Below are 27,829 nucleotides of genomic sequence, written 5' to 3' on the forward strand. Positions count from 1 at the left end.
AGAACCAAGACTACCAGCCCAGAGATGGCACCACCCACAAGGGGCCCTCCCCCCTTGATCACTAATTGAGAAAATGCCTTACAGCTGGATCTCATGGAGACATTTCCCCAACTGAGGCTCCTTTCTCTGTGATAACTCCAGCTGTGTCAAGTTGACACAAAGCTATCCAGTACAACAGGTAATCTGTGAACTCACTGAAGACAATGGTTTCAATGTTTTCTTGCTTTCAATGTTTCTTTACTCTCCATCCAAAACTGTCCCTACCACATGGACTGAATCGATGCCATTCGAATGCCTATATAACTTTAATTTAGCCAAGTGTCAGAAGTAGATGAATATATGACTAGGTTTAGCATGTCGATGATGGGGGAGTCCCTCTTCTGTGGTTTCATCAGTGATCAATGTGAGGTCTAGTGTAGGATTACTAGTATAGCCATTGCTGAAGGGACTTGTTTTGTATCAGAATATACACAAAAGGAAAGCAGGAAAAGTAGAATTCTCAGTGATACTCCTCCTTCCTCAGAGAAAAATAACCAAGTTCTGTTTCACTGTGTAGCATCCTCTCCAGGATTTATGTGTGTCTGTTCTGGAGAAGATCTTGGAGTTAGTGCATAGTATACTACCTCTGCTGCAGCTACTTTCCAATAAAGCAGAGAGAGCTCAAAGCTGCACGGGAGATCTATTGCCACCATAACTCTCAGCTTATCCTGAACCTTCCTTTCTGGCACTGGCAAGAAAACCGAAATTATGAAACTTTCTATCCAGCAACTCACTGCCACATGAGAGTCATGAATCTCCAGTACTCTTCAGAAAACCTCCTGCTTCTGATAATCCTGCCCACTAGAAAAATGGCCATCAAGGATGCTATTATCTCTGATTATTAAGGATGAACCTTACACACCTGAATTAAATAAATGTCCATACGGTTCTTGAATTTCTTCTTCTTTAGAGTCTTCAGCTCTTCACAGAATATGTCTTATAAATAGTGTTACATCATAAACTAAATCTTTACTGTGTAACTGGATACATTTCCTAAGCTGTTTTTTTTAATTGCTCTTAGAAACTGCTTAATATTATAGATCAATCTCTAGATCTGAGATGACATTACCCTAGCAAATTAATTATTAATACTCTGATCACTCACTTTAGACATTAATAGTTTTCATTGATCAGCACATCCTGTTTATCCAAATGCCCTAATCACCATTCATGTTATAAGAGTATCTGAACAGGTCCAATTTGGGATGCAACTCACTTTCAGCCACATCAGCAGATTACAGGTCAAGAGTTCCTCTTGTCTTCACAACATATTAAGTCTGGCTCTATCACAGTTGAATCTATTTAAGACCACAAAAGAGAGACGTCTCTAAAGATGATAGCTCATTTTCTCTTGTCTTCCTGCCAGTCATAAAGGCTTTTCAGTGGCAGGTAGGGTAAATTAATCCTAAGAGCACCCTGTCACAGAGGCCTGTATTTGTTCACAGTGTGTTGGTCATATATGAGAACAGGATCAGAAGTCTCCAGTTATATTCAATTAAATAATACTGGGTATTCCCACAATGTGCATATGTATTACATTTATAATGTATGTACATATTGATGTGTGTGTATTTGTGGCTGAGGCTGAATTATCAGTATATCCAGTAAGTTTGTTGCTGTACAGTTTTCAGAGATTTCACGGTCTTAACCAGGACATTTTTTTCCCCCAAAATAACCTTCATGGCAAGGCTAAGAAATACCTAGGACTAAACAACTAGTTACTTCCAGAGTTTCCAGTTTCATCATTCTCTGGAATTCTTTGCTTTTACTTATGGGGTAACCAGGTGTGTTGTAAGAGTCCTATTCTACCTTCATTGACTTGCTGAGGGCTCTCCGAGCCAGAAAGTTTTTAATCCTTCCATAATAAAAGTGTATATTATACCTGATAAAGTTGTGGCTAGCTGTCTCAATTGGAACATGAGCTCCTAGGAGCTAGAGACAGTCTCTTGTTCATTTGGGCAGGTCCATTGTATCTGGAAAACAGATGGTACTCCATATGAGTATCATGCATGGCTGCCTGCCAGCCGTATGGAAGCCATGAGAATGAGAGGAAGCAATGAAGCCATGTAGCAATGTACCAGAGTGCAATTTGTCTAACAATCTATGATCATCAGATTTATTGCAAAATAGCATCACCTAAGTAAATTTCTTAGTTATGGTTTATGTTGCTGATATAAAACACTCTGACCTTGAGGAGGAAGAAAATCAGGTCCTGAAAACCCCCTATCCCATCTCCCCTCCCCCTGCTCACCAACTCCTGCTTCCCTGTCCTGGCATTCCTCTATGCTGGGGCATCGAACCTTCACAGGACCAAGGGTGACTCCTCTCATTGATGTCCCACAAGGCCATCCTCTTCTACACATGCTACTGGAGCCTTGAGTCCCTCCATGTGTACTCTTTGGTTGGCCGTTTAGTCCCTGGAAGATCTGGGGGTACAGGTTGGTTCATATTAATCCTTCTATGGGGCTATAAACGCCTTCAGTTCATTGGGTACTTTCTCTAGCTCCTCCATTGGGGACCCTGTGCTCAGACCAATGGATGACTGTGAGCATCCACTTCTGTATTTGTCAGGCACTGGCAGAGCCTCTCATGAGACAGCTATATCAATTATTTTGTATGATGCAAAAAGATACAGATTTTCCTTTAGTGGGGCACATTTCAAACACAGGCAACTTTTGAAGATTTCTACACTCAGCCTCTGGAGACTGACTCAGCAGTTTTTACTGAGGGCCTAGGAAGCTGTAGTTCATAAGTTCATTCCATGACAGAAAAATCACTTACTATGCATTTGTAAATTCTTTATTTTTAATCATATTTTTAGATGTCCATGCACATATGTATAATATGTATCCTGATGAGTCTCATCCTCCACCCCACCCTCTATTATCCAGTCTCCAACACTATCATCGAAACCAGTCCCTAACGACATTTGATTTGATTCTTGACCCACTTGGTTAATTAGAACAAATTTTGTGAGCATTGGTTGAATTATCTAGTGGGCTCATCAGTTGCGACAAACTAGAAGGTAGTGACAACTTCTATTTCTTAAAAGATCAGTACCAATAATTCACCTCTTCATCCATCCATGCTTGAGTGTTGATGCGCTATCCTTGAGTACAGCAGTGCAGGTATAAGCAGCTGCTGTGAATTCCTGATTACACTGTTGTGTCTTGCCTAGAAGATGGCATTTCATAACTCATCCCCTATCTTCTTGCTCTGACATGCTTCCAATTCCCTCTTTTGCAGTGTACTCTGAGCTTAAGAAGGAATGCTATAAATGCCTTCACATCAAATGTTCAGTCTCACTGCACATACCTGATCGCATCTTAAAGTATTTGAAGGTGATTGTCAATCATTAAAACTTGATTGCTTTTCAAAATACAATACTGTTGAGTGTTTCTTTGAAAAGTTTACAAATCTGAGGCTGGGTGCCACATGTCCTTGCTCTGTTTGCGCTGGGCATGGGTAGAATCTACTCCCTTCTTCCAGGAGCTGCCAGGGCTCTCCATAATGCCTCTGGTTTCCTACATTTGGTTATGTAGGTTTTAAAAGTTTCACAGAATAAAGAAGCTATCTTTACTGCAGAGTTCTAGTTTAAGATTTCTGGCCAAATAGGAAAACTATTATGCTTGTCTGTTTAAAGAAGTTGTTTACCAGTAGTTATCCTAGGATTAATTACCCTGTTTTAAAATTCTCTATACTTTGTATTTAATTCGGTTTTATTTTACAGCATTGCATAAAGCTATTTTCATGCAAGTACAAGGCACACTGTGAGCCTATTCCCTATCATACCTCAATGCTATTCCTTCTCCCCAGTTCCCTCCCATTGGTTTCCTTTGTCCTTCTAGGCAGTTCTTCTTCTACTTTCATGTCATCTGTACATATATGATTTCAAAGCCCTGTGAGAATCAGAATCCAATAATGAGAGAAAATAAATGACACTTATCTGAGACTGAGTTAATTTACTTTTTATGGTTATTTTCCATTGCATCCATTTTCCTCTAAACAATGTAAGTTTCTCCTTCTTTAATTTTGTTTTGGGTTTTGCCATGTGAACCCAGTTGACAACAACTCATAATTGGTATGATTTATTTCACTAGACAGTGGAGTGGTATACTTTGGTTGCCTTTAGTATTAGCCCATTTTTTTTTTTCAATTTAATGAAGTACCTCCGGCAGCCACTTATGTAGAAAAGGAAGGTTGTTGCAGCCCATAGATTTATAAGTTTAAAGTCCAAAGAGTATGGTACAAATTCTGGCAATAACTCTGTGCTGGATGGAAGGAAGGGATATATGCAAGAGAAAGATGTCACTCTAGCAGATAGGAGACAGAGGATGGATGAGTGGATGACTAAGTTGGGGCTTTCTGCTATAGTTCACTCTTGCAAGGGCTTAGGGGTCTATTGAGAACTTAACCATAATCCCTTCTGAGAACATCTCCTTCAAAAGCATAATCAGGTCTAAGTCTCCCCTTTCTCAGGTTTCATTATCTCTTATTTTACAACATTTTGTGCCAACCATCTTGTACATTAACCTTCCAAGAGCATATTCAGACAAATCATATCCATATGATAGCAATTTTAAAAATAAAATATGGAACACAGTAGGAAAATACATAAATTGGTGGAGTAATTTCAATTTTCCCACACAATTCCAATCTGGAAATTCAGGGTTCACCATAAGGTCTGCAGAAGCTAGCATTATTTCTCTTATTCTATGGACATTTCTCTCTATTCTATTTTTTAGTTATTATTTGCCAGAAGAAAATAACAATACATAATACTAAAGCACAGAAAATAATCAGTTAAATCAGAGTCTCTTCCTCTGCCTTTATGTTAATGCCTACCCAATCAAGAGAGGTTCTTGTTATATTACCAGGTATGTATAGGGGTATAGTAGCCCCAGCTTTTGCCTAAGCATTATTTGGAAGAACTGAATATGAAGCAGACTGGGCATATGACTCTACATTTGTAATCCTGGCACTGAAGAGACTAAGGCAGAAGAATCTGAAGTTTGGATCCAGTGCGGGCTCTATAGAGAGAGCCAATCTCAAAATAAAATAGAAGCAGGAGGCTTATTTGTCTTTATATTCATAATTCAGTGTTCTTTCTTTTTCTTCAGTAATATATTCCAGAAGTGGATTTTATTCTTATTCAATTAAAGGCAGATATGCAGAGACCATAAGGAGACATGGAGCCAAATCTCATTGTAATATCTCTTCTTGTCCACAGATTAAAGGTTGCACAAAGCTTAAAAGGAACAGAAGCAGCAGTTCTATTCACTTGTTATTGGACTTGAAACTCCTTTGACCTCGGAAGCTGAAGATGAGGTTGCCATGGGAACTGCTAGTGCTGCAGTCATTCATGTTGTGCCTTGCAGGTAGAGTGTCATTTCAAAACTTTTTGATTTAAAGGTGCCACTGTGTTTCACACTAATTCAAAAGTGGGCCTTTGCTTTAGACGGCAATGGTAAAATCATAAGTGCACAGGTTACTGTGACTAGCGTTTGCTGACAATGGTGAAGATACCTTCTTGCTAGTCTATCCCCAGCTCTTTCCACAGTGATCTGTCCAAACATCCGCAGTGATGTTTGATTTGACGATAGATCGCTTTACAGCTTTTTAAGCCATAATTTAGTTTGAACATTGTTATTTTTGCTCATCCCAGGGCTCAATTGCACAGAGGTATTAGGAAGTAAATCCGATAATAAAGTCTAAAGCATTACCTGTTTGTTGTTAGTGGATGGGGTTTTATCTGAATAGTTCTTTCAATCCACTCCATCTTATTATTATCTGTTTTTGCATTTCAATGCCCCTGTAGTCTAGTAGGAACCTGTAAACAAAATATAGAAGATGTGGTTATGGCTAACCACTAGAAAAGAGGCTTTAAAAAGTTCAAACATGCTGTTTATTGCTTTTTTGGATTTCTGAGAGATTTGAGCCTAGCACCTGACATGTGTGATTCAGGAGTGATAAATTGTAAATCCACCTGGGCTGGAAATTGTTTCAGGTGTTGCGTTACTGTGTATCTTTCAGAGTCTTTTTAATTGACTCTGGTTGACCTGATTTGTTGCTCATAGCCTTAAGTCCTATAGTGATATTTGAATATATTTGCATTTTTAACAACTTGTAACAAAGAGGGCTTTTGGATCACCCTGCATTTAACTGATTAATCAATTTAGATATTACTAGTTTACAGTAAGCAAGCTCAGGACTGGAACCTGAGGCTATAATCCTGAGCAGAAACCACACAGCTACCATGGAGGTTCCATTGATTCACAAGTAGACTGTGCCATTGGAACTAAGCGCCCATATGTATGGGTCCCCCACTGGCATGACAGGCACTCTACTAAGTACTTGTGTTTAACCTTATTTCATTCCTCCATTAACCCTAGGAAGCAAGCAGTTCTTATGTTTTTTTCCTTAATTCCAGTAGTAGACAATATTGCTGACCAATCAAAAAGCGAAAAAAAAAAAAAAAATAAAGTCATTGATCCTTTACTTGTGACATCTCTGTCTCAAACTCAAGCAAACTATAACTTCAAGCATCATGGGTTACATTCCATTAGTAGTATTGTTAATTTGTCCAGTTTATTATTGAATTTCACCCTTAAAATTGTGTTTGCATTCTTAATTTTTTAAACATTAAACTGTCAATCATTGATAAGTTCTTTATTAGTTTACTAGTATATGGGTTATTTTTTTATAATTTGTTATATTTTATTTATAATTCTTTGAATACATTTTCTTTAAATTACACTTTTATCATTCTCGACACCTCAAGAATGCACACCATTCACCTGAGTAGCTATTTGTATAGACTTGGTACATTGACTGTTTCCATGAGCCTTCTGTGAACTGTTTTACATGTATTAATATTCTCTTACCATATGCTTCTTTCAGAGTAGGTAAAGTCAAGCTTTAATTAATGTTTTTGTTTGCTTGCTATTTGTCTTGATTTCATTAATTTCCTTAGCACTTGACACCCTCAGTGCTGAACAGATTTCCTTAACTGCTCTTTTCCATCTTTCTGTGTATCATCCATATTTTTTCTATAATTCTTTAGCTTTAAATTTCAGAATGAGTTTGGCAAGAATATGTATGCTTATGTTTACTGTAATTATCAACTCTTTTCCTGATCACTTTCCATTCTAAATATATAACCAGGCTAACCGTGCCTAAAAAAAAAGCTTTGGGGTTTAATAATTATTCAGGGGCATTGAGTGGTACTTTGGGGGTTGGTGGGCTTTTCTTTCTTTTTTCTTTCTTTTTTTGTTTCCAGCAAATGCTAGGCTCTGTCTCTAGACATAATTCAAAAAAAAAAAAAAAACTTGTAGCAATTATCTAAACGTTGAATAATAAAGTGATTGACTTTATTCCTGAAACCCTAAAGACATTTTAATCTGGAATGACAATATTCTACTTTTTTTTAATTGTTTTTTTTTATTATTGTTTTCTTTATTTACATTTCAGATGCTCTCCCAAAAGTTCCCTATACCCCACCCACCCCTGCTCCCCTACCCACCCACTCCCACTACTTGGCTCAGGCCTTCCATTGTGCTGGGTCATACAAAGTTTGCAAGACCAAGGGGCCTCTCTTCCCAGTGATGGCTGATTAGGCCATCTTCTGCTACATATGCGGCTAGAGACACAAGCTCAGGGGGTACTGGTTAGTTCATATTGTTGTTCCACCTACAGGGTNGCAGCCCCCTTCAGCTCCTTGGGTACTTTCTCTAGCTCCTCCATTGGGGACCCTGTGTGCTGACTGTGAGCATCCACTTCTGTGTTTGCCAGGCTCCGGGATAGCCTCACAAGAGGCCGCTATATCAGGGTCCCTTCAGCAGAATCTTGCTGGCATGTGCGTTAGTATCTAGGTTGGGTGGCTGATGATGGGATGGATTCCCGGATGGGGTAGAGACAAAATTTAGAGCTAAGATGAAAGGATGGACTATCCAGAGTCTACTTTTTTAAAGAGCAAGGAAACCTGCAAATTAGCACCACATACTCAGGAAGGCTGGTGAATATTAAAAGTGAAGAGAGACTTGTAGTTAATGGGTGTACCTGAACCCACAGATTCAGTGTTTGATATTTTATACATATGTTCATGGAGTTTAAGTATCAGAGTATAATGAGTCAAATTCAGATACTTTTAAAAATACACGATTTATACAAAAAAACACAAGTTTAACTGTATATTGTTTTTACCTTGCTATTTCCTAATTATTTTCCTCCTAATATTGGGTTTTCTTTTCTTTTTTTTTTTGTTTTTTGTTTGTTTGTTTGTTTGCTTGCTTGCTTTTCGAGACAGGGTTTCTCTGTGTAGCCCTGGCTGTCCTGGAACTCACTCTGTAGACCAGGCTGGCCTCTAACTCAGAAATCCACCTGCCTCTGCCTCCTGAGTTCTGGGATTAAAGGCGTGTGCCACCACGCCCCGCTAATATTGGTTTTCTTGTCATACAAAAATAATATCACTTACAATTAGACTTCAGGGCCTCCTTTTGTCAAGAATATACCTTTAATTTATACTTTTAATCACCTAAGATTTGATCTCTATCATTTTTACATATATCCTACAACGTTATGTATGTTACAAGATGATTTCATGAAAACTATAAATAAGGTAAAATAGCACTGTTCCTTGTTGCTCACATCTTCTACTTTCCTAATTGCTTAAATTTTCTTCAGATCACCTATCAGTATCTCCAGAATACTATTTCGGAGATGTGTAATTAACGAGGTTATTATTAGTTATATTGTTGAAAGATTTTTTTTTTGTCCTTTTAGTTCACTGCTATGTGCCTAACAACTAGAGGTCCAGCATATAGGGCTGGTATTGATTTAATGAATGTCCTATATTGGCCAGTCACATAAAATGGACAGGAAAGAAGAGGAGAGAAAGAAATAAAGAGTACCAATTCTATACTCTAATGTAGTTATAGAATTCCATAAGATAGTCATATCACCTTTATTATAGCTCAGTAAATGAGTAACCAATGAAACCAACACAAACAGGTATTTTCAAGTTAAAAATGAATGTGTAAAATAGTAAAATGGCTTGCTATTCCTTGGTATCCCTGGAATGCTGTATCACATGTTCTTGATCCAACAGCCCCTTGCCTGTTCTTACTTCAACTATAGCTCTGGTGGTATTTTTCTATATTTCTCTGCCTCAAGCCATTCTCATACATCATAAGCATGAAGAACCATGAAACAGTAACCCTCTCCATGGGGGCAGTCCTCAGTCAATGAAGCATGACATTCCACAGATAAATGTCTTAGTCTTCTGTTACTTAGAATCGGTTCTTAGGCAGTCTTTCTCGCAGTGCCTTAGGGATTCCCAACATGAAGAGCCCCAAATGCCCACAGAGGCAACTTCTGCCTTTTTTGCTCTTTACTCTTGTATTTCTTTCCTACTCTGCTTTTGAGGGACTACAAACCAATAACACATACACAACAATCAATAGAAGACAGATACTTGATGTTCATAGCAATAATAAGGAAGGACACCAGGCAGGAAGCACAGTTTTGGCAAATGTTGGAAAAGCTGACTGCATATGTTTATTCGTATGTACGTGAACGTGCTTGTACTTATAGCATTTCATGCACATACTGCATCATAGAGTTAAACCTATGAACATCTAGGTCTTGCAACTGTATAGATGCATTCTTTCTACTATTTATTAATTTTATTGTTTAACAGATGTTGCACAAGCCATTTTGCCTCTCTTGGATGCAGTTTACAACTCTGTGTAATGCAGATGGTCTCTAACAAACCTCTTTCAATTCTATCTGTACTCATGGTTGGAGATGCAAATATGTATATCGGTAGGACTAGAACTAAGTCTACAATTTAATTCAAATAATATGAAATTTCTTACAAGTCATATGCTTTACAATGTGTTCCCAATTCTGTTCACATTGGCAGAGTTTGAAAGAAAGAATAAAATGCCTGGGCCATATGTTTATGTGCAGCAAGAGGCATGAAAACTTTAAAAGAAAACTCTCTGTGAATATGTGTAAAAATATAAGCTCCATACAGTCTCAGATTGTCTTGGTTTCAGGGGAGCTAAATTTATTCTCCTGTCATTTACCAACTTCAGTAGTTATCTCATTTTTAGAAAAGGACTTTTTGGCAACTATGAACAGTTTTATTGATTTGTTCACACACATACCTGTGTGCATACACACACACACACACACACACACACACACAAAACCACAACCACACTCATATATAGGAACATACACACACAACAAACACACACATACATACCACATATACACACACATGCACACCATACACATACATAATCACATATACACTTATATACACACACTTATATACATATACATACATGCTCACACACACAAACTTACCATACATGCACACTGCACACCACACATGTACACACACATATACAAACATGTACACACACACTCATATACACACAAACTCATGCACACATGCATATATACTTATACATACAGACATATGCCACACATACCAGACACACTAACACATACTCATACACACATAAACACACTACATACTCACATATATAGCACTTCCCACCACATATACACACACTACAGACATACCAGTTCCCACCACACGTACCGCCCCCACAACACCACACACCATACCTATGCTATGGTTATAGCTGCCTCTGAGTATGAGTGATGGAGAAAGGACTTGGATAATACATAGGAGAAATAGAAATTCTGAGGTTAGCCTGAGAATGGTAAGTGTTCATAAAACTGGGAAAAGGAAGAGTCCTCAGTAGAAGAGGGAATCACAGGGATGCAGCTCAACATGTAATAGTAAAAATTCTAAACAGAGGTCAACATCTGAGGTCAGAACACTTGAGAAGTCCCATGTTTGGTTTTGGAAGTTTATTTTAGGATCAGAAAGCCTTAGTGCCTAAAATGAAAAGTGGGTTGTCTGTGGCTACAGGCTTTGAATATAAAATAACTCTACTGAGGTTACCCATATTTGTACATAGAATTTGATGGTCACACATTTTGCCACTTTATCAAAATGTTACAGCACAGCACAGAACCCAAAAACAAACAAACAAACAAAAAACAAAAAACAAAAAAACATCTTCACACTATATTCTTTCTTCATTATGTCTTTGTAGGCTCAAAAGGAAGAGATAATACCTAGTGATTTGTAGGGCTTGATCTCACAGTGCAACAGGTGTAATATTTCAATTTCAAATACTTTCCTGTTCTCCTCCAGATAAGACAGAAAAAGAAGAAATAGCCAAATCAAATAATCCACATTCTAGATGGATGCTGTGATGGTTGATAGATATTAAAAATGACCTCCATAGTCCCATACATTTGAACCATGGAGTTCCAGCAGAGGGTATTGTTTTGGAAGGCTTTGAAAGTGTGGCCTTGCTGGAGGAAGTATGTCCCTGGAGGTGGGCTTTGAGAGTTAAAATCCACATGCAGCCCAATCTCTCCAGTTTTGTTTTTGTAGTTCAAGACTTGAGTTTTCAGGTTCTTGTTATAGCTTCCATTCCTGCTATTTGCTGTCCTGACTCTTTAGTCTGATGATGGTAGACTATTAGCTTTCTAGAACTATAAACCCAAATAAATTTGTTTTATAATAGGTTGTCTTGGTCATGATGTTTTATCATAGCAATAACTAAATACCAAAAAAGCTAAACCTACAGTAGTTTGTGGTCTCATAGTAGTAATGTATTTAATTAAGATCAAAAGAGAGCAGACTGGGTGCTAATTTAGTAACTTCAAATAGAGTCCTACAGTGATGTCTTATTTGATTGTCTTCCTATGAAAGCGTGTTTATAAAGCTTATATAATCTGAAGCTTAACATTCCTGTTTTCTCTTGCTCTCTCATAATCATGACCATGAAATAAAGCACAACTAGTACAAAGATTAAGCCCAGAAGAGAGCTAATGATTATTTTAAAAGAAAACAATGACTCCAGTGGTAAAAAATTAAGGACAGGAAAAAAAGAAAATATCTGCCCTCACCCAAAACAGAAGAGCCGAAAGATTTTCTCAATGATGAGTTTTATTTTTAAATAATTTCACAATGGAAAATTATTAATCAGTAGTAAAGCTGAGGTAAATATATTAAACCAGCAATAATTGTTTATGCCCATAGGCATGGATGTATAGCAGCAGTAATATAAAAAAGTATTAGAACAATCAATTTAAAACCTTTCCTAAAGCCAAGACCTTAATGACTTCATTTGGTATGCTCAGCCATGCTATGCATCTTAACTATAAATAAGGGAAGAATTAACAAAGAGTATCAGTGTCATATCATATGTAGAGAAGGATGATAAAATGCTGATGAGTGGGATGAATTAAAGATTGAAAATAAGAGACAAGTGAGCACATTAACATTAGATGCTGTTACTATCAGTTGACCAATCTCCCTGCTGATATGTGAACCAATGATGCTGCTTCATTCAAGATGCAAGATTGAAATACCCCGTCCTTTCAGTTTCTGATTCTGAATATTGAGTTTCATGCCAAGAAAACCACCTAGAAACTTGGTCGAGTTCACACTTAAGAGCATTGAATTTGCCATTCCTAAAGATCTGATGTTTCTTAGCCATGCTATCAAGGGATGTCATCCTCTAAGTCATGTGATGAAGATGATGATGATAATGATGACTTGTATTACTATTTTCTCATTTATAAAATGAGCAAAGCAAACAAACACAGTTTCCTCTGATGTTTGTGAGGACTGTATTCATGGTTATGTACTTTGTCTCTGGTACAGCCTAAGTTTATTATAGTACTTGGGTTAGTTTATGATTCATTGCTTCATTCAGCATATGTTCAATGACCTGCCAGTTACTGTAGGAAAGTAGAATGGTTTTAAATTAAGCACTTCTTATCATCTCAATGATAATGTTGTTGATGGTGGTGGTGGTGATGTTGATGATGATGATGATGATGATGATGATGATGGTGATGATGATGATGATGGTGTGATAGTAGTACTGGTGGTGAGTATATGGAGAGATTACTGACTCTAGCTATCAGATTCTTGTAGCACACATTTCTTGTTCTTTAGAAGTTACAGTTTTTGTATACCAGGATTTATAGCACATCTGCTTTTTCCCAAATGTGCAATGTCACCTTCTTTAAACAATGGCAACATGGTAAATGTTTGTGAATACTAAATACTTCAGGTGTGTTATTGTGTGTATGCCCATGTGTTTTTGTGTGTATGTTGTGTGTGTCTCTGTGTGCATGTGTGTTTCTATGTATATGTGTGTAAGTGTGGAAACATGGAGTACTCAGAACAGCAATTGCCTTCATACAGAGTACAGAAATCTGCTGCTTCTATGGTCACCCTCATTATAAGTGTGAGTAACAATACTATCAGAAGCAGCAGAACATCAGTGGTCCTCAAATATTTTCATGTAGGTAAAGAAACATTTAGAGTCACCCTCTTACCACCCAGACATGCAGAACAAGTATTGTAGGGTTGGTACTACAAGTGATAATTTCTATGATTGATTCTCAGATTAATTAGGTTTCAAGAGGACCGGAATTCCATCAAAACAGTTAAAAGTCTGAAATGAAAGTTGTTTTTTTTTTTTTTTTTTTTTTTTTTTTAACACAGAAGTGTACTCTGGTTATCAATATTGCTTACTCTTTCAGAAAACCCTTCTTCATTGTCTCTGAACCATTAGAAGGAATAATATAGCCCTGTGATACCAACTTTATGATGAACACAGAAAATATTTTTTTGAATTTTTTATTAGATACTCTCTTTATTTACATTTCAAATGTTATCCCCTTTCCTAGTTTCCCCTCTGAAAATCCCCTATCCCCTACCTTCCTCCCCCTGCGCCCCAACCCACCCACTTCTGCTTCCTGGCCCTGGCATTCCCCTATGCTGGGGCATAGAACCTTCATAGGACCAAGAGCCTCTCCTCCCATTGATGACCAACTAGGCCATCCTGTGCTACATATAATTTTAAATGGAAATGGAAAATGTGCTGTAGAATATTTAGATGCATCCCTTGAGCATACAAGTAGAGTACAATTGCACATCATTTTAGCAAATGATAATATGTATTATTAGGTATGAATTCTGTACTTTGGGAGATAAAATAAGTTTTCATAGTTTACAAAACCCCCAGTGGATTGCCAGATTGTTTCATATTTTCTCAGAGTAATCAAGCATACTTTCCCTTAAGGACAACGACATTATTTTGTTTTGAAAATAATTGACTCTGAGGGAGAGGGCTCACCTCCTCAGATCTAAATTAAGACTTATTTCAAATGTTTTCACTTCGAAAGCAGTTTGAAGTGAGTCATAAAGGAAACCATCACTGAAATTCTTTGTTTTCTTAAGTTCAGCTTTCGCATGCTGCGTGAGACTCCTGATCACATAAAATGTGTCCTGTACAAACTGATTCACCAATATGCACATCAGCACCTCAGAACTGCCCTAAGGAATTGCCACCCATGGTGGGGTCTGAAACATCAGAAAATTAGTTTCCTTGTTCTTAAAGTTGGAGGTCAGAACACAAGAGGCCTCCATGTTATAATTTCCTGGCTAATCAAAGCAAATATCTTGTATCCCCAGGTAAGGCACCACCACCACTCCCCAGATATGACTCCACCCAGGTCTATCTCATTGAGAAAATAGGGTACAGAGATCACTTACAGGGACACGGGTGACTTAAGTACTTAAAGGTAACCGTTTCTGGAAAAAGTTGGCTGCTCACAAAAGTTTCATTCTTAGATCACCCTGCATGAAGGCAGTTGTCCAGAGGCCCCTCTATCTGGCAATTGTTCCATTTATAAGCATGTATATGGGGAAGTTCGATTGTTGTAGCTCTCTGTTTCCTGATCTTCTAGGTTTCCTTAGCTTCTTGAGTCTTATAATCCTGCTCTTACAAGGACAGAATATTTACATTTAGAGGCAATTGCTAAAAGCCACATGGCCACATCCATTTTGAGGATGGCAGATTTTGTCCTCCTGTTCCAGGTGTCTGACTGTGACAGCAATCTTAACTACTTTGTGGCTTACATATATAATGTTGGAAATATCTGGCCCTATCTGTACATTTCTCTGTCCATTGTATGCTTAGGATGTTGAATGCAGAACTCTTCATTAGTGGTTTTTATATGATCATGTATTAGAATTGATTTTTTTGGTTTATGTAAAATAAAGCTTTGCCTCTTTCATCTCTCCTTTTGCATTAATGTGGGAATTTAGGAAACTTACAAGTAAAGACTTGCCTTGTCTTGAATTTCTAATGAACAGCATGGGCTTTGATGATAAAGACTTTGTCTAGCTGGAGAGATGACTCAGTGGTTAAGAACACCTTGTGCTTGCTCTTCCAGAGGCTGCAAGTTTGATTCCCAGCACGCATGTCAGATGGCTCATAATTGCCTGTAACTCCAACGCCAGGGAATGTGACATTCATTCCTGGCTTTTGTGGGGACTTACATGTACATGGTTTACACTCTGACAAGCACATGAATAAAAAATAATGAATCTTTTGAAAATAAAGAAATCATATATGTAAATATACAAAGGTATTGACTAAAATATATCTATGCATGCATATATAGAGATTGTGTATTGCTCTTATTTTATTATTAATTACATTATTTATTTCCTTACATCCTCATTGCAGCTTCTTCTCTCTCCTCCCCTCCCCGTCCCTTTCTCTCACCTCCCCTTTCCCCCAACCCCTCTTCTTTTTTTCCTCATAAGAGTGGAGGCTTCCCTTGGATAGCAACCAGCCAGTTGTAGTAATACTAGGAGCCTCACCTCCTATTGAGGCTAGACAAGGCAGAAAGGTATCCAATTAGAAGAAAGGTAGCCAAAGACAAGCAGCAGCCCTTTCTCCTGCTGTTAGGAGTTCCACATGAGGACCCAGCTACATAACAGCTACATACATGCAGAGTACCTATGCCCATCCCATGCATGCTCTCTGGTTGCAGATCAGTCTCTATGAGCCCCTAAATGGCCAGGATAATGATTCTGTAGCTTTTCTTGTGATGTCCTTGAGCCCTCTGGCTCCTTCAGTCCTTCAGCTCTCTCTCTCTCTCTCTCTCTCTCTCTCTCTCTCTCTCTCTCTCTCTCTCTCTCTCTCTCTCTCTCTCTCTCTTCCACAGGATTCTCCAAACTCTGCCTAATGTTTAGCTGTGGATCTCTGCATCTGTTTCTGTCAGTGCTGGCTGAAGCCTACCTGATAAATTTTGTTAGGCTCCTGTCTGAAAATATAGCAGACTATCATTAATAGTGTCAAGATGGACTCTCTCTCATGGTGTGAGTCTCAAGCTAGGCCAGTCATCCTTAGCCCATCCCCTCAATTCCTGTTCCTTCTTTTAACCCTGCACATCCTGTAGACAGGACAAAAAAGGGGGTTAAGATTTTGTGGCTGAGTTGGTTTCCCAGTACATCCACTGAATGTCTTGGAGTCGGCCATCTCAATCTCCATAATCCCCATGGCTAGGAATCTTAGCTAGAAAGAGTGAGAGCAAGAGGGAGAGAGAGAGAGAGAGAGAGAGAGAGAGAGAGAGAGAGAGAGAGAGAGAGTTAGTTTTTAATCATAGTTCCATGAGAACCTTCCTAAAGTAAAGGTTGCCTGATTTATATGCAGCAAAAAGAATGAAATTGTAAATATTGGTACTTTTTTAAAAGCAACATATGGATAGCATTGAGGAAAAAATTAATAAGTACTCATCATTTAAAGAAATAAGTTTCATAAAGTGAGAGCAACTCAGATATTTATCATTTGGTAAAAAAGTAGTAAGATGCAGTAACCCAAAACCAGAGACACTGAAATTTAAGCAGAGAAAGTAGGGAAAAGCCTCGAAGATATAGACACAGGGGAAAAATTCCTGAACAGAAGAGCAATGGCTTGTGCTGTAAGATCAAGAATCAACAAATGGGATCTTATAAGATTGCAAAGCTTCTGTAAGGCAAAGGATACTGTCAATAAGACAAAAAGGCCATCAATCGATTGGGAAAGGATTTTTACCAATCCTAAATCTGATAGAGGACTAATATCCAATATACACAAAGAGCTCAAAAAGCTGGACTCCAGAAATTCAAATAACCCCATTAAAAAATGGGGTGCAGAGCTAAACAAAGAATTCTTAACTGAGGAATACTGAAGGGCTGAAAAGCACTTGAAAAAAAAAATGNTCAACATCCTTAATCATCAGGGAAATGCAAATCAAAACAACCCTGAGTTTCCACCCGAAAAATTCAGATCAAAAATTCAGGCGACAGCAGATGCTGGCAAGAATGTGGAGAAAGAGGAACACTCCTCCATTGCTGGTGGGATTGCAAGCTTGTACAACCACTCTGGAAATCAGCCTGGTGGTTNCNCAGAAAATTGGACATCGTACTACCAGAAGATCCAGCAATATCTCTCCTGGGCATATACCCAGAAGATGTTCCAACTGGTAATAAGGACACATGCTCCACTATGTTCATAGCAACCTTATTTATAAGAGCCAGAAGCTAGAACATATTATTTATCAATAAAATGTAAAGAAAATAGCATGATTATATGTAATAGCATGGATGAACCTTAAAAAAATTACTCTAAGTAGGCCAGGTCATAACCAAGGGTTATTTATTATAATGTACCATTTATTTGAACCCCAGACGCGTCAATCAGAAGAGAAAATAAGATTGTCTTTATCAAGAACAGGCCTGGGATAGGATTAAAGGACAGATACTCTCCATGTAGTATCTTCTGATGATGAAAAGAATAATCAAAGAGTAGATACTAATTAGAGTTTTATAATCCCACGACTTAACTATGCATCTCAAAAGACTGAGTTGAATATTGTTTGTATTATCAATAAATTTGCCATTGAAATTAAACTGAACTCATGATCTTTTTCTGATTCTCTTTCTCCATAAATTTGCCTTCTGTTCGGAATGATGTTTCGGGTAGTGGAAATCTCACAAAGCCCTACCCCGAGATGAAGAGTCAATTAATGACTGCTGAGAGACAGAAAATCAATGTTACCTGGGGATGAGTCCTCTGTTTGGTTATTCATTATCAGGTGGTCAGGGCTAAAAAACTATATACATGAGCAGCACTAAATGGACTGTATTTATATCTTCATATATGTACATATATGTAACAGCAATAATAAAAGAAAATTATATAGATAACACATAAAAGTACATGGAACTCTTAATCTCTCACCTTTTTTTACTCTCATCTTTAGCTCTCCTTCTCTCCCTCCCTTCCACTTCTCTCCACAAGGCCAGGGCCGGCCCCTCTCTTTCTTTTATGTTCTCTTTTACTCTCTGCCTTTCTACAATAAAGCTCTAAAACCATTTAAAAAAAAAAAGGTACAGGGAAGGATTGGTGATGTTGGAAGAAAACAGTAGAAGAGGGGAGGAGACTATCAAAATATGGAATCAAAGATAATGAAATTCTATTCCACACAAGTAAGAAATGCTATAACTAGACCCATTATTTTATGAAATTAATAAGTGCTAATAGAAATCTGTTTAAAGCGTAGCTAACAACTCTCTTGAAATGCATATTGGGTCAGTAACAGTCAATACAAATTTTAATTTTGCCTACTGAAGGGTATAATAGTCTAGTGTGTCAGGTAAAGATGCCATGCTTCCCAAGCAAAAATAATCGAAAAAAAGATGAGGCTTTTTGCTTGCCTCCCATTTATAAATTCACCTGACCATGCCCTCTTTCTCCCTGGGGATACCCCTCTGCTCTCATTCCCAGGGAAGAATTCCATAAGTCACCATAGAGAGTTCACTTTTCGAGAGACATTTACCTTCCTCCTTCACTTTTGTTTTGAGAAGTCAGACTTGAGTGTAGAACGAAGATGAATGAGACATTTATTTTCTTTCTTTTATCCACAAAATTAATGTTCTTTGGATGGAGAGGTTGCTAAATAGTTAAGAGCACTTGTTACTCTTGCTGAGGACACACACAGTTCAGTTTTCAGAACTCAGGGTGGAAGCTCAGAACCATTTCTGACTCTCATTTCAGGGCACTGATGCAATTTTATGACCTCTGCAGGCACCAGGCATACAAATGGTTCACATACATACATGCAGGCCAAACACTCATATACATACAATATGGTATCTACATGTTATAAACAAACAAAGAACAAAAAAAGACAATGATGTTTATCTTGTCAGTGTCTCTGCTCCCAGACACTCACAAGGCCAGTTATATGATGAAGAGAATCATGAGGTCACAGATCTACCCCAGCTCTCTTACTTTCTAGATTGCTTCATTGGTGTTTTCAAAGCCTAACCCATGAAGAGCAATATAAACAGAACCCAAATTTCACCAACCCAGTGTATCTTCCATGACTCTCACTCAGCTTTCTGGTTGGATGTCTCCTTGTTTGCCATGCACATACAATCTTAATTAGTGTAAAATACAAGTAACTCCCTTATTTCAATCAATTTGCTCCCACAATTGTACCTCAAAGTCATGAGCAAAAGCGAAAAACATTCTGCTCTTGTTAGAGTACAACCAAATGTCCAACAAGTCAAGGGAAACATGAAACACAGGAGAAAACCTTAATCTGTGTGTCTAAGGCATTTTGAAGATCTGTCCAATGACTGACATCACAACCCCAGAGTAATGCTTCTTCATTAGAGATTAACAGATTGTCAAAAGTTTTGTGCTCAAATAGTCGTGATCGTCCCACGATGAGAAAAACATAACAACTTACTCCCTCAACTTTCCATAGTCTCAGACTTAGACAATAATATTGGGGATATCTAATTTACTTTCATAAAAGCACAATTTTTCCTGATTTGGAATTCAGGATGGCTTTCTCGTTACTGCACAGCAAATCTAAACTGTGTGTGTGTGTGTGTGTGTGTGTGTGTGTGTGTGTGTGTGTGTGTGTGTGTGTGTGTACACACACATGGAATATGGCATACACTTTTTAGACAAACTATTGGATTGTATTTGTGAGAAACTCTCATACAATGGTCTTAAAGTATTCAGCTAGAGTAATTTATCTTCTTTAGTACAGTGACTGTAATATTTATGAGGGGTTTACTTTCTCATATTTATAACAGTTGACTCTGAATATACTAACACATTCATTTGTCAATTTATATATCCACTGGCTATACTTTCTTAAGCATTTGCTACCTATTAGGTATACTAACTTATATTCTTAGGATTTATAAAGTTGTGAAATGAACTAATTTGCTTCAAGAGCATATATTAGGCAAGATTTAAATGAATTCTCCAAACTATTAAAAATGTGCTTTTTACTGGCCCATATTGTTATTATGTTAAAAAGTCTTACTTAGGTTTAACTTTAATAGATAAGATAGTAGTCCTGGGGCTGAGATTAATCTGGCTTACAAACTTGCCTTGAGTATAATTGTTCAGTACAGAACCTTTGGGAAGTTATGTAGACTATATATATTAATGACTCAATGACCTATGATCAGAGCTTAACTATCTATTATTTATATCTATTATTAATTAGTAAAATATTTGTTACCCAATATATATATAGTAATTTATTATATACTATGTATTTATCTTAAAGTTTACTAGGTGACAAATATGGTATTATTAAATTGTTTATAGTTTTCTATTTTTAGTTCAAGTATATAATTATAATTACAAGCATATAAATCACTTGACATACAAATGTTTATATAAAATGAACATAGATTAAAATACATAAATGATACTTATCTTTTCCACTAAAGTATGTCCACCTGTTTTTATCTTTAGTGGATCTTAAACTAAATAGTTGAGGGAAAAACAAAACAAAAATAAATGTGGTAATGGCCAGAACAGCATTCCTTCTTAAAGAGTCATTTCTAGCTGTCATATTATGTATAAAACTCGGGAGGAAGGTCAGACTGATAGAGTTTAGGTTTGATCTTGTAAGAGTAGGACACACAGTTCTTCACTAATTTTCTTCCTTAAAGGGAAGAACAAAGAAAACAAAAACTATTGGCTGCTTCTCTAACTTGATTATTTTATCAGGGCTGGGGGCCATAGGTCAATGATAGAACATATATCAGACATGAGGCTTTGAGTTGAAACTCTGTCCACAGAAGTAGTATTATTCTCATGATGAATCTTTTTGATATACTGTTCGTAGCCATATATGTAAAGATACACAGAAGCCTTCTCTTTCTATATTTTCACCATTTGTAGGATAATCTGCTAATATGGAAATGAAAGAAATTCATAAAAGGAGGAAAACACGATATAACTTACTTAATGGTGTATAATTGTGAATTGCTATTTTGCCCATGTTTTTACATGATACCATGTCAAAGCATGATTTGACATGATTACTACAGATAATGTTATTTCTTATAATGCTAAAACCCATCACTGTCCTCTTCATACTCTGCTCACCATTTTCACTGAATTATATATTTATAGTGGGCTCAAAGCCATCCTACTCTATTGACTAGTTTAAACCTTATATTAGAAGTGGAATGGCAAATTATGTTAAGTGATTTGCTAGCTGTACTAGTACACACTGTAGTATCTCATGTCTATTGTCAGCTCAACTGAATTTAGAATCACCTATGGGAGAAGCCTATGGTTTTGTTTGTAGTGGAGTTCTGGGAGAGTAAACTGAATTAGGAAAACATACTCTGAACATGAGAAGAAGAAGAAGAAGAAGAAGAAGAAGAAGAAGAAGAAGAAGAAGAAGAAGAAGAAGGAGGAGGAGGAGGNTGTGTGTGTGTGTGTGTGAGACAGCTATGCTCCAGCCTCATGTAATGTGACAGAACTCAGTAAAGAGTGAAGTGGGACAAACATCTCCATAGTGCTTTCCTAGGCTACCCAACACAGTCCTCAGAAAATGGTGTAGCATGTATTTGGTTGTTTGAGACAGTTTCTCAGTGTAGCCCTGGCTGTCCTGGGATTTGGTCTGTAGACCAGGCTAGCCTCAAACTCACAGAGATTCTTCTGCCTCTGCCTCCTGAGTGCCAGAAAGTATATATTTACCCCTTTAAACACTACAGAAAGAATATATATATATGCATATATATATCATATATAGATACATATCATATCATATATACATACATATATGATATATATCACCTTATTTAGCTGTTCCACAAAATACACATATTCAAATACACTGATAAAGACAGTCTGCTCTCCATGCCCACATATTTCATATCTTCAAAGTCAACTGAATACAGATGGGAAATACTGAGGGAAGACAACAAACAAAAAAACAGGCGTGGTGACTCATATCTGAAACCCCAGCTTGGGAAGCTGGGGGTGGGGGTGGGGTTGAAGGCAGCCAGGGTTTCACAGTGAGTTCAAGTGAGAAGAGATTAGGCTTAGCAGGATCTGTCTCCCCAAGAAAAGCAAAGAAAAAAGAAAAGGGAGAGGGAGAGGGAGAGGGAGAGGGAGAGGGAGAAGGGGGAGGGAGAGGAGGAAGAGGAAGAGAGGGGAAGTAAAAGAGAACAGGAGGAAGAGAGGATGTGCTGGTGCCGGTGCAGGTACTGGCAGTGACCTGAACACCAGCATCTATTGACGTTCATTGAAAGCCAGTGCTGTATACCACCTTCACCCCTGCTAGCCTCACTTACTGCCACAGCTTTTCTACCACTATGTATTATACCCTGAAATCAAATAAACACTTTCTTCCAGAAGTTGCACTTCTTAAATAATTGCTTTACTATGGCCCTTCTAAAGCAACAGAACCTTCGTTGGTCTCCAGAATTCAGACTTAACCTCCTTGTACTTTATGGCTGCTCTGCTTTGCTGATCATCTGCTTCTTCCTCGGTAGTGATTGGCTGCTTATTAACTAAAATAGAAAAGGAGAAAATACTGTGTAGATGTTGCCCCTTTCTCTTGTTTTATTTGTTGTTCATAGCTAACTACAGCACAGGAGTTTCTGCCTTCCTCCAGGGAGACATTCCTCCCCTGGCTCCCCAGATTTTATTTCTCTGTGAGTTGTTACCTTGTTTTTCTTTCCACCCCCTGCTGCAATATTCATTATCACTCCCTGTGACCTACTCAGCTATGTTCTTTATCCCTCCTTATACCCCTCTGCTTTCTCAGTCTAAGTATATTTTGCTGTAGAATACAGATTGAAAGCTAATTAAATTGTGTTTAAACACACCTTGGAACTCCAACTGTTCACCTCCCTCTGAGATGAAATGAATAAAGTTTTAATGTATTTGTTTAAAATTCACCAGACTAATATGTTCATATGTGGCACAATTTTCATATGTATTATTTTTCTGTGCTCCTTTGAGAGAGCATGTGAAATACTCTACCACATTCTTATTTGTACAAAAAAAAATATTGCACCTTCCTCACATTTACAGAAATCATGATAATTCAAAGAAGCTAGAAAATCCAAAATAAATTTCTCATCTTCTCAGAGCAAAGGGTAAATGTTAAAAATGCAGCAATATTTGTCAGGGTCAACCATTTATGGCTTTTGTGAGAAACTAATGAGATCCTCTCTAGAGAATTCTGCTGTGAAGTTACAACTTATAAATGACAGTTACAACTTATAAATGACTATATTTGGAACACAAGTGATCTTGGCAACACCGAGATTGTCCAATGAAAACAGAGAGATTGTCCAGGGAACAGCAGTGCTCCCTCCCCATTTTCTCTTTCTCTTTTCAGTAGGATTCTCTTTGATAGGAAATCCTCTTTAGGAATTTCTCTCCATGTTGAAACATTTCCACTTAAACTTGAGTTGTAATGTAATATTTATACAACTAGATGGTCTTGGTGTTCCTATACTGAGATGAAATGCTATGACCAAAGAAACTTGGGAGGAAAGGGTTTATTTGGCCTACACTTCCATATCACTGCTCATCACTGAAGGAAGTCGGGGTAGGTACTCAAACAGGGAAGAATTCTGGGACCAAGAGCTGATATAGAGTCTATAGAGGCATGCTGCTTTCATGCTTGCCCCCAGTGGCTTGCTCAGCTTGCTGTTTCGTAGAATTTAGGATTACCTGCCTAGGAGTGGCCCCACATATAATGGGCTGGGATCTTCCACATCAATCATTAGTTGAGAAAATACCCTATAGAATGGTCTACAGCCTAATCTTACAGAGACATTTTCTCAGATGAGCTTCCTATCTATTGATTCTAGGTAGTATCCAGTTGAGATAAAACTAGCTAATCTGAAGTTGATGTTCTAGACATGTTGTATTTTTTGTACTTTTCTCATTACATTCTCTCTTCAATTACATTTCTGATGAGAGAAGAAGTAAAAGTTATCAATTATATTCATAATTATTGGTGTATTTATTTCTTTTGCTATATTTTGTGTAGCCTAGGATCCCCTGTAATTCACTCTATAGACCAGGCTGGCTTCGAACTCAGATCCACCTTCCTCTCTGCCTCCTGAGTGCTGTAATTAAAGGTTTGTGCCACCATTGCATACAAATGGATTTATTGTTTAAACTTTATCTAAAATTCAGTAAATCTGTAGAAATTAAAGTGAATTAATTAATTTTACATAAATATAAGCTTTGTTCACTGATTAGAAATCAGTATGGAATTTTGATCTTTACTGTTTCCTAAAAATTATTGAGATAAATACCCAAAGATACCACTGTCCTATCTATGATTATCAAAGACTTCTAGAAATTCATTCAACACTTAAATTTTCAGATCCTACAAATGTAGAATCCTGGGGTTATATCTAAACTGAGGTTTCTAAGCCAGTGTGCTCCAAAATTTGATTATCTTTTTTCATTTTTCCTATGAATTCTCTGTCATATTTATTTAGCTTCAGTCTCTTGTATTAACTCTACTACATACACATACACACTCACATGAGTTACTGAATTTTGTTATAGGTATGGTATGTGCATTTGCTTAGAGCTGACCATTTTGGATGGGATAACCTACATGGGTTTCAGGTCCCTGGAACAATCATATTCTCCTTCACGCCATAGCCATTGTCTTCCTGCTCTTCTTCATTAAGGGAGAGAGCCCTGTGGATTTTTCTAACACCCCAATTACATGTCAGCTGCCATGATCATTATGGTAGGCCTTGTTAATGCAGACATATTATTGAGATGTTTATAGGAACACCTTCCCTGTTATGTCTAGAAGACACCCTTGTTGCCGAAATCCTGAATCAATGGATCTTATAATTTCCCCTCTCCCTTTCTGCAATGTCCCTTGAGCCTTAGGCATAGGGGTTGAATTATAAATATATGAATTGGAGCAGTACAACTCCTAGTTACTCTGCTGTGAATCTCTGTATAACCTATGTATGTTGGGAAAAATAAAGCCCTTATTTAATGATGGGTGAGATCCTTATACCCACTTACCTATGGGTATAAGTGCTTAGATTATACATAACTACTCTATTGCTTTAGGAAAATAGTACTATTGGACTCTGCTCTAGGGTCTATAATCTCTCTTGACAGTGATAGTTGGCTAGGTTTATAATACCAAGCATACATTCTTACAAACTGAGTAATCCTTTACTATAATACCATAGCTGTTGGTTTCTGCCCACCTCCCCCCAAGATTATGTCACCTTTACATTTTTGGAGACATATTGCCAAGCCATTTACTGTGTTTTTTGTAGAGTTAATAAGTGGGTAAGCCTTTTGACTTCCCTACCTTGTCATCTTGACGAATTGTTCCTGACACTATGAGAAACAGACCCCAGGATGAATGCTCTCAGGTTATTTTCCTCAAGTTCTGTATCTAAAATCTATGATATCTTCAGCCATACCTTTCTGTCCTGAAAGACAATCAGTGCAATGTTAGTAACTTACTTTGTTTTGAATAATTGCCTCAACACACCTGATAATCTGCCAAACAACAACTTGAATAACTTGAAGGTATTTGTAAAATAGTCCATGATTCCTGGGTAGAATATTATAAACCATGTGCCATGACTCTATTTATACTATATTTCTGTATTGTATACATATATGTGTCTATGTATTTTAGACCTCATAAAATTTACCTATAGATTTTTTGAACATCCTTAGTCCTATTCATGTCTCCTTTCTTCCTCCTTATTACCCTCCCACCTCCCTGTTAGCCTCCTCCATCCACACTTCTTTTCTTTCTTTCTTTATAGAAGCTATAATTTCCTCCCTAGAGCTTCAAATTCTGCCCTCCCAAAATCATCTTTCTCCTCTCTTACACTTACTCCTGGTTATATAGAAGCAACATCATTTCAATTCTCTGTGTGTATATGTGTGTGTATGTCTGTACACAAATATACACACACAAACACACACACATATATAATTATGTATACATAATATTTTCAATTATATATAATATAATATATATATATATATATCCCTAAATTAAGTATATAAAAACATTTATTATAGTCTGACTTGTCCTCAAACAATACATTGAAAATAAGACAGTGATATAGTACAAAGCTTTGGAAGACACTGTGATGCCATCTGCAGCTCATTTTATTAGCTGAATCAGATGAATCCAAAAGAGAAGTGACTAAGGAGTCACTGACTGATTCCTAAGTGAGTCAATATGGTTCAATGTCGCACATCCATATTATCTAAAATTTATCTCACACACAAGGGTTGTATTTCTTTCATTTTTGAAAAACTTATATCTGAGTAGGTCTTATCTAAGCTTTAGATATTGGAATGACCCAACCTGAAAGATCCCATATGTACACTGACTGTGATGAACATATGTTGTTGTCTTTTTATCTATGTAAATGACAGTTGTTTGTTTTATCTCCAAGTGTTATGTAAAGTTCTTTTAGGTGTCATTTATGTCTGATATGGCCAAAGAATTTTCTATGGCTAAAGCAACAAATTTTCTCTCTTACTATTATTTTTATATTTTCAAGTTAGCATATATAAGGTAACAAGTTACATAATATAATTTAATTTGAGTCTAAGAAATGTAACAAGACTATTGTTTTCATGATTCAATATCATGATATGGTAAAGATTTCTGAGCTATGGCCTGTCTTATATTTGTTCTACCCTCACCCAGAATATCATATGGGTAACGTCAAGAGGCTGGATGTAAAGTTTGAAGTTGGAATTCTGGAACAGTAATAGCCTGGCATGCAGCATTGTTATGACTAAAAGCCTGTTGAGTGCACAATGTTTTGACAGAGTGCTGAGTATTTGTCAGTTGTAGCATGCAATTCAACACACACACGCACACACCATTCTCCAAATTTTCGGGAGCCCAACTGGCTCTCAAACACACAATTTATGTGTTTCCTTGCCGGATACTTCAATGTTGCTTTAAGTGTCTTTTTGTTCACAAAGCTGCTAACGCACTGACTGGTATGGGTGTTTGGCCATTAGCTGCTGTTATAATGTTTCTGGTATTGTATAAAATCTGTATAAAATATCAGAATCATGGAATCCTTACAAGAATGTAGTTATCATTCGCAATAGATCAGTTGTATTTTTCCTCTATAATATAGTAATACAATGTTTTTAGTTGTGTAGACATTTTTAGGTCAGAAGTTATGAGCAACTTAACAGGTAGTTTTGATTGAGAATTCCCTCAGGAATTTGCAGTGAAAAGGTGCCAACTTTTTGAGAAACCATATTACTGATTCCTGCAGTGGAAGTTAACACTCCCTCCAACAGTGAACATGATTCTCCTCCCCCACTGGTTGTCATGATTGCTAAGGTTCTGTTTAAGTTATTTTTTATATCTTCTTGATTTTATTTTGGTAGGTTATAATATTTAGGATTTTGTTCTAGATTTTCCAATAAAGAAAACATAATGTTTGAAAATATGCCCTCATGATTATATATATATATATATATATATATATATATATATATATATATAT

At 37.1% G+C, this 27,829-nt stretch overlaps 1 protein-coding gene across 1 annotated transcript in view; it reads left to right on the plus strand.

The window, feature by feature from the left end:
* The window catches only part of LOC110315985 (contactin-4), a 394,588-nt gene that overhangs the window by 55,923 nt on the left and 310,836 nt on the right, over window positions 1-27,829 (plus strand). The window contains exon 2 of the mRNA XM_021190027.2: window positions 5,270-5,417. Coding sequence (XP_021045686.1) covers window positions 5,363-5,417 — 55 coding nt within the window. The 5' untranslated portion in view covers window positions 5,270-5,362. The remainder of the gene's footprint in view (window positions 1-5,269; window positions 5,418-27,829) is intronic.

Source organism: Mus pahari, chromosome 2, assembly GCF_900095145.1.
Source record: "Mus pahari chromosome 2, PAHARI_EIJ_v1.1, whole genome shotgun sequence".
NCBI classification, from domain to species: Eukaryota; Metazoa; Chordata; class Mammalia; order Rodentia; family Muridae; genus Mus; species Mus pahari.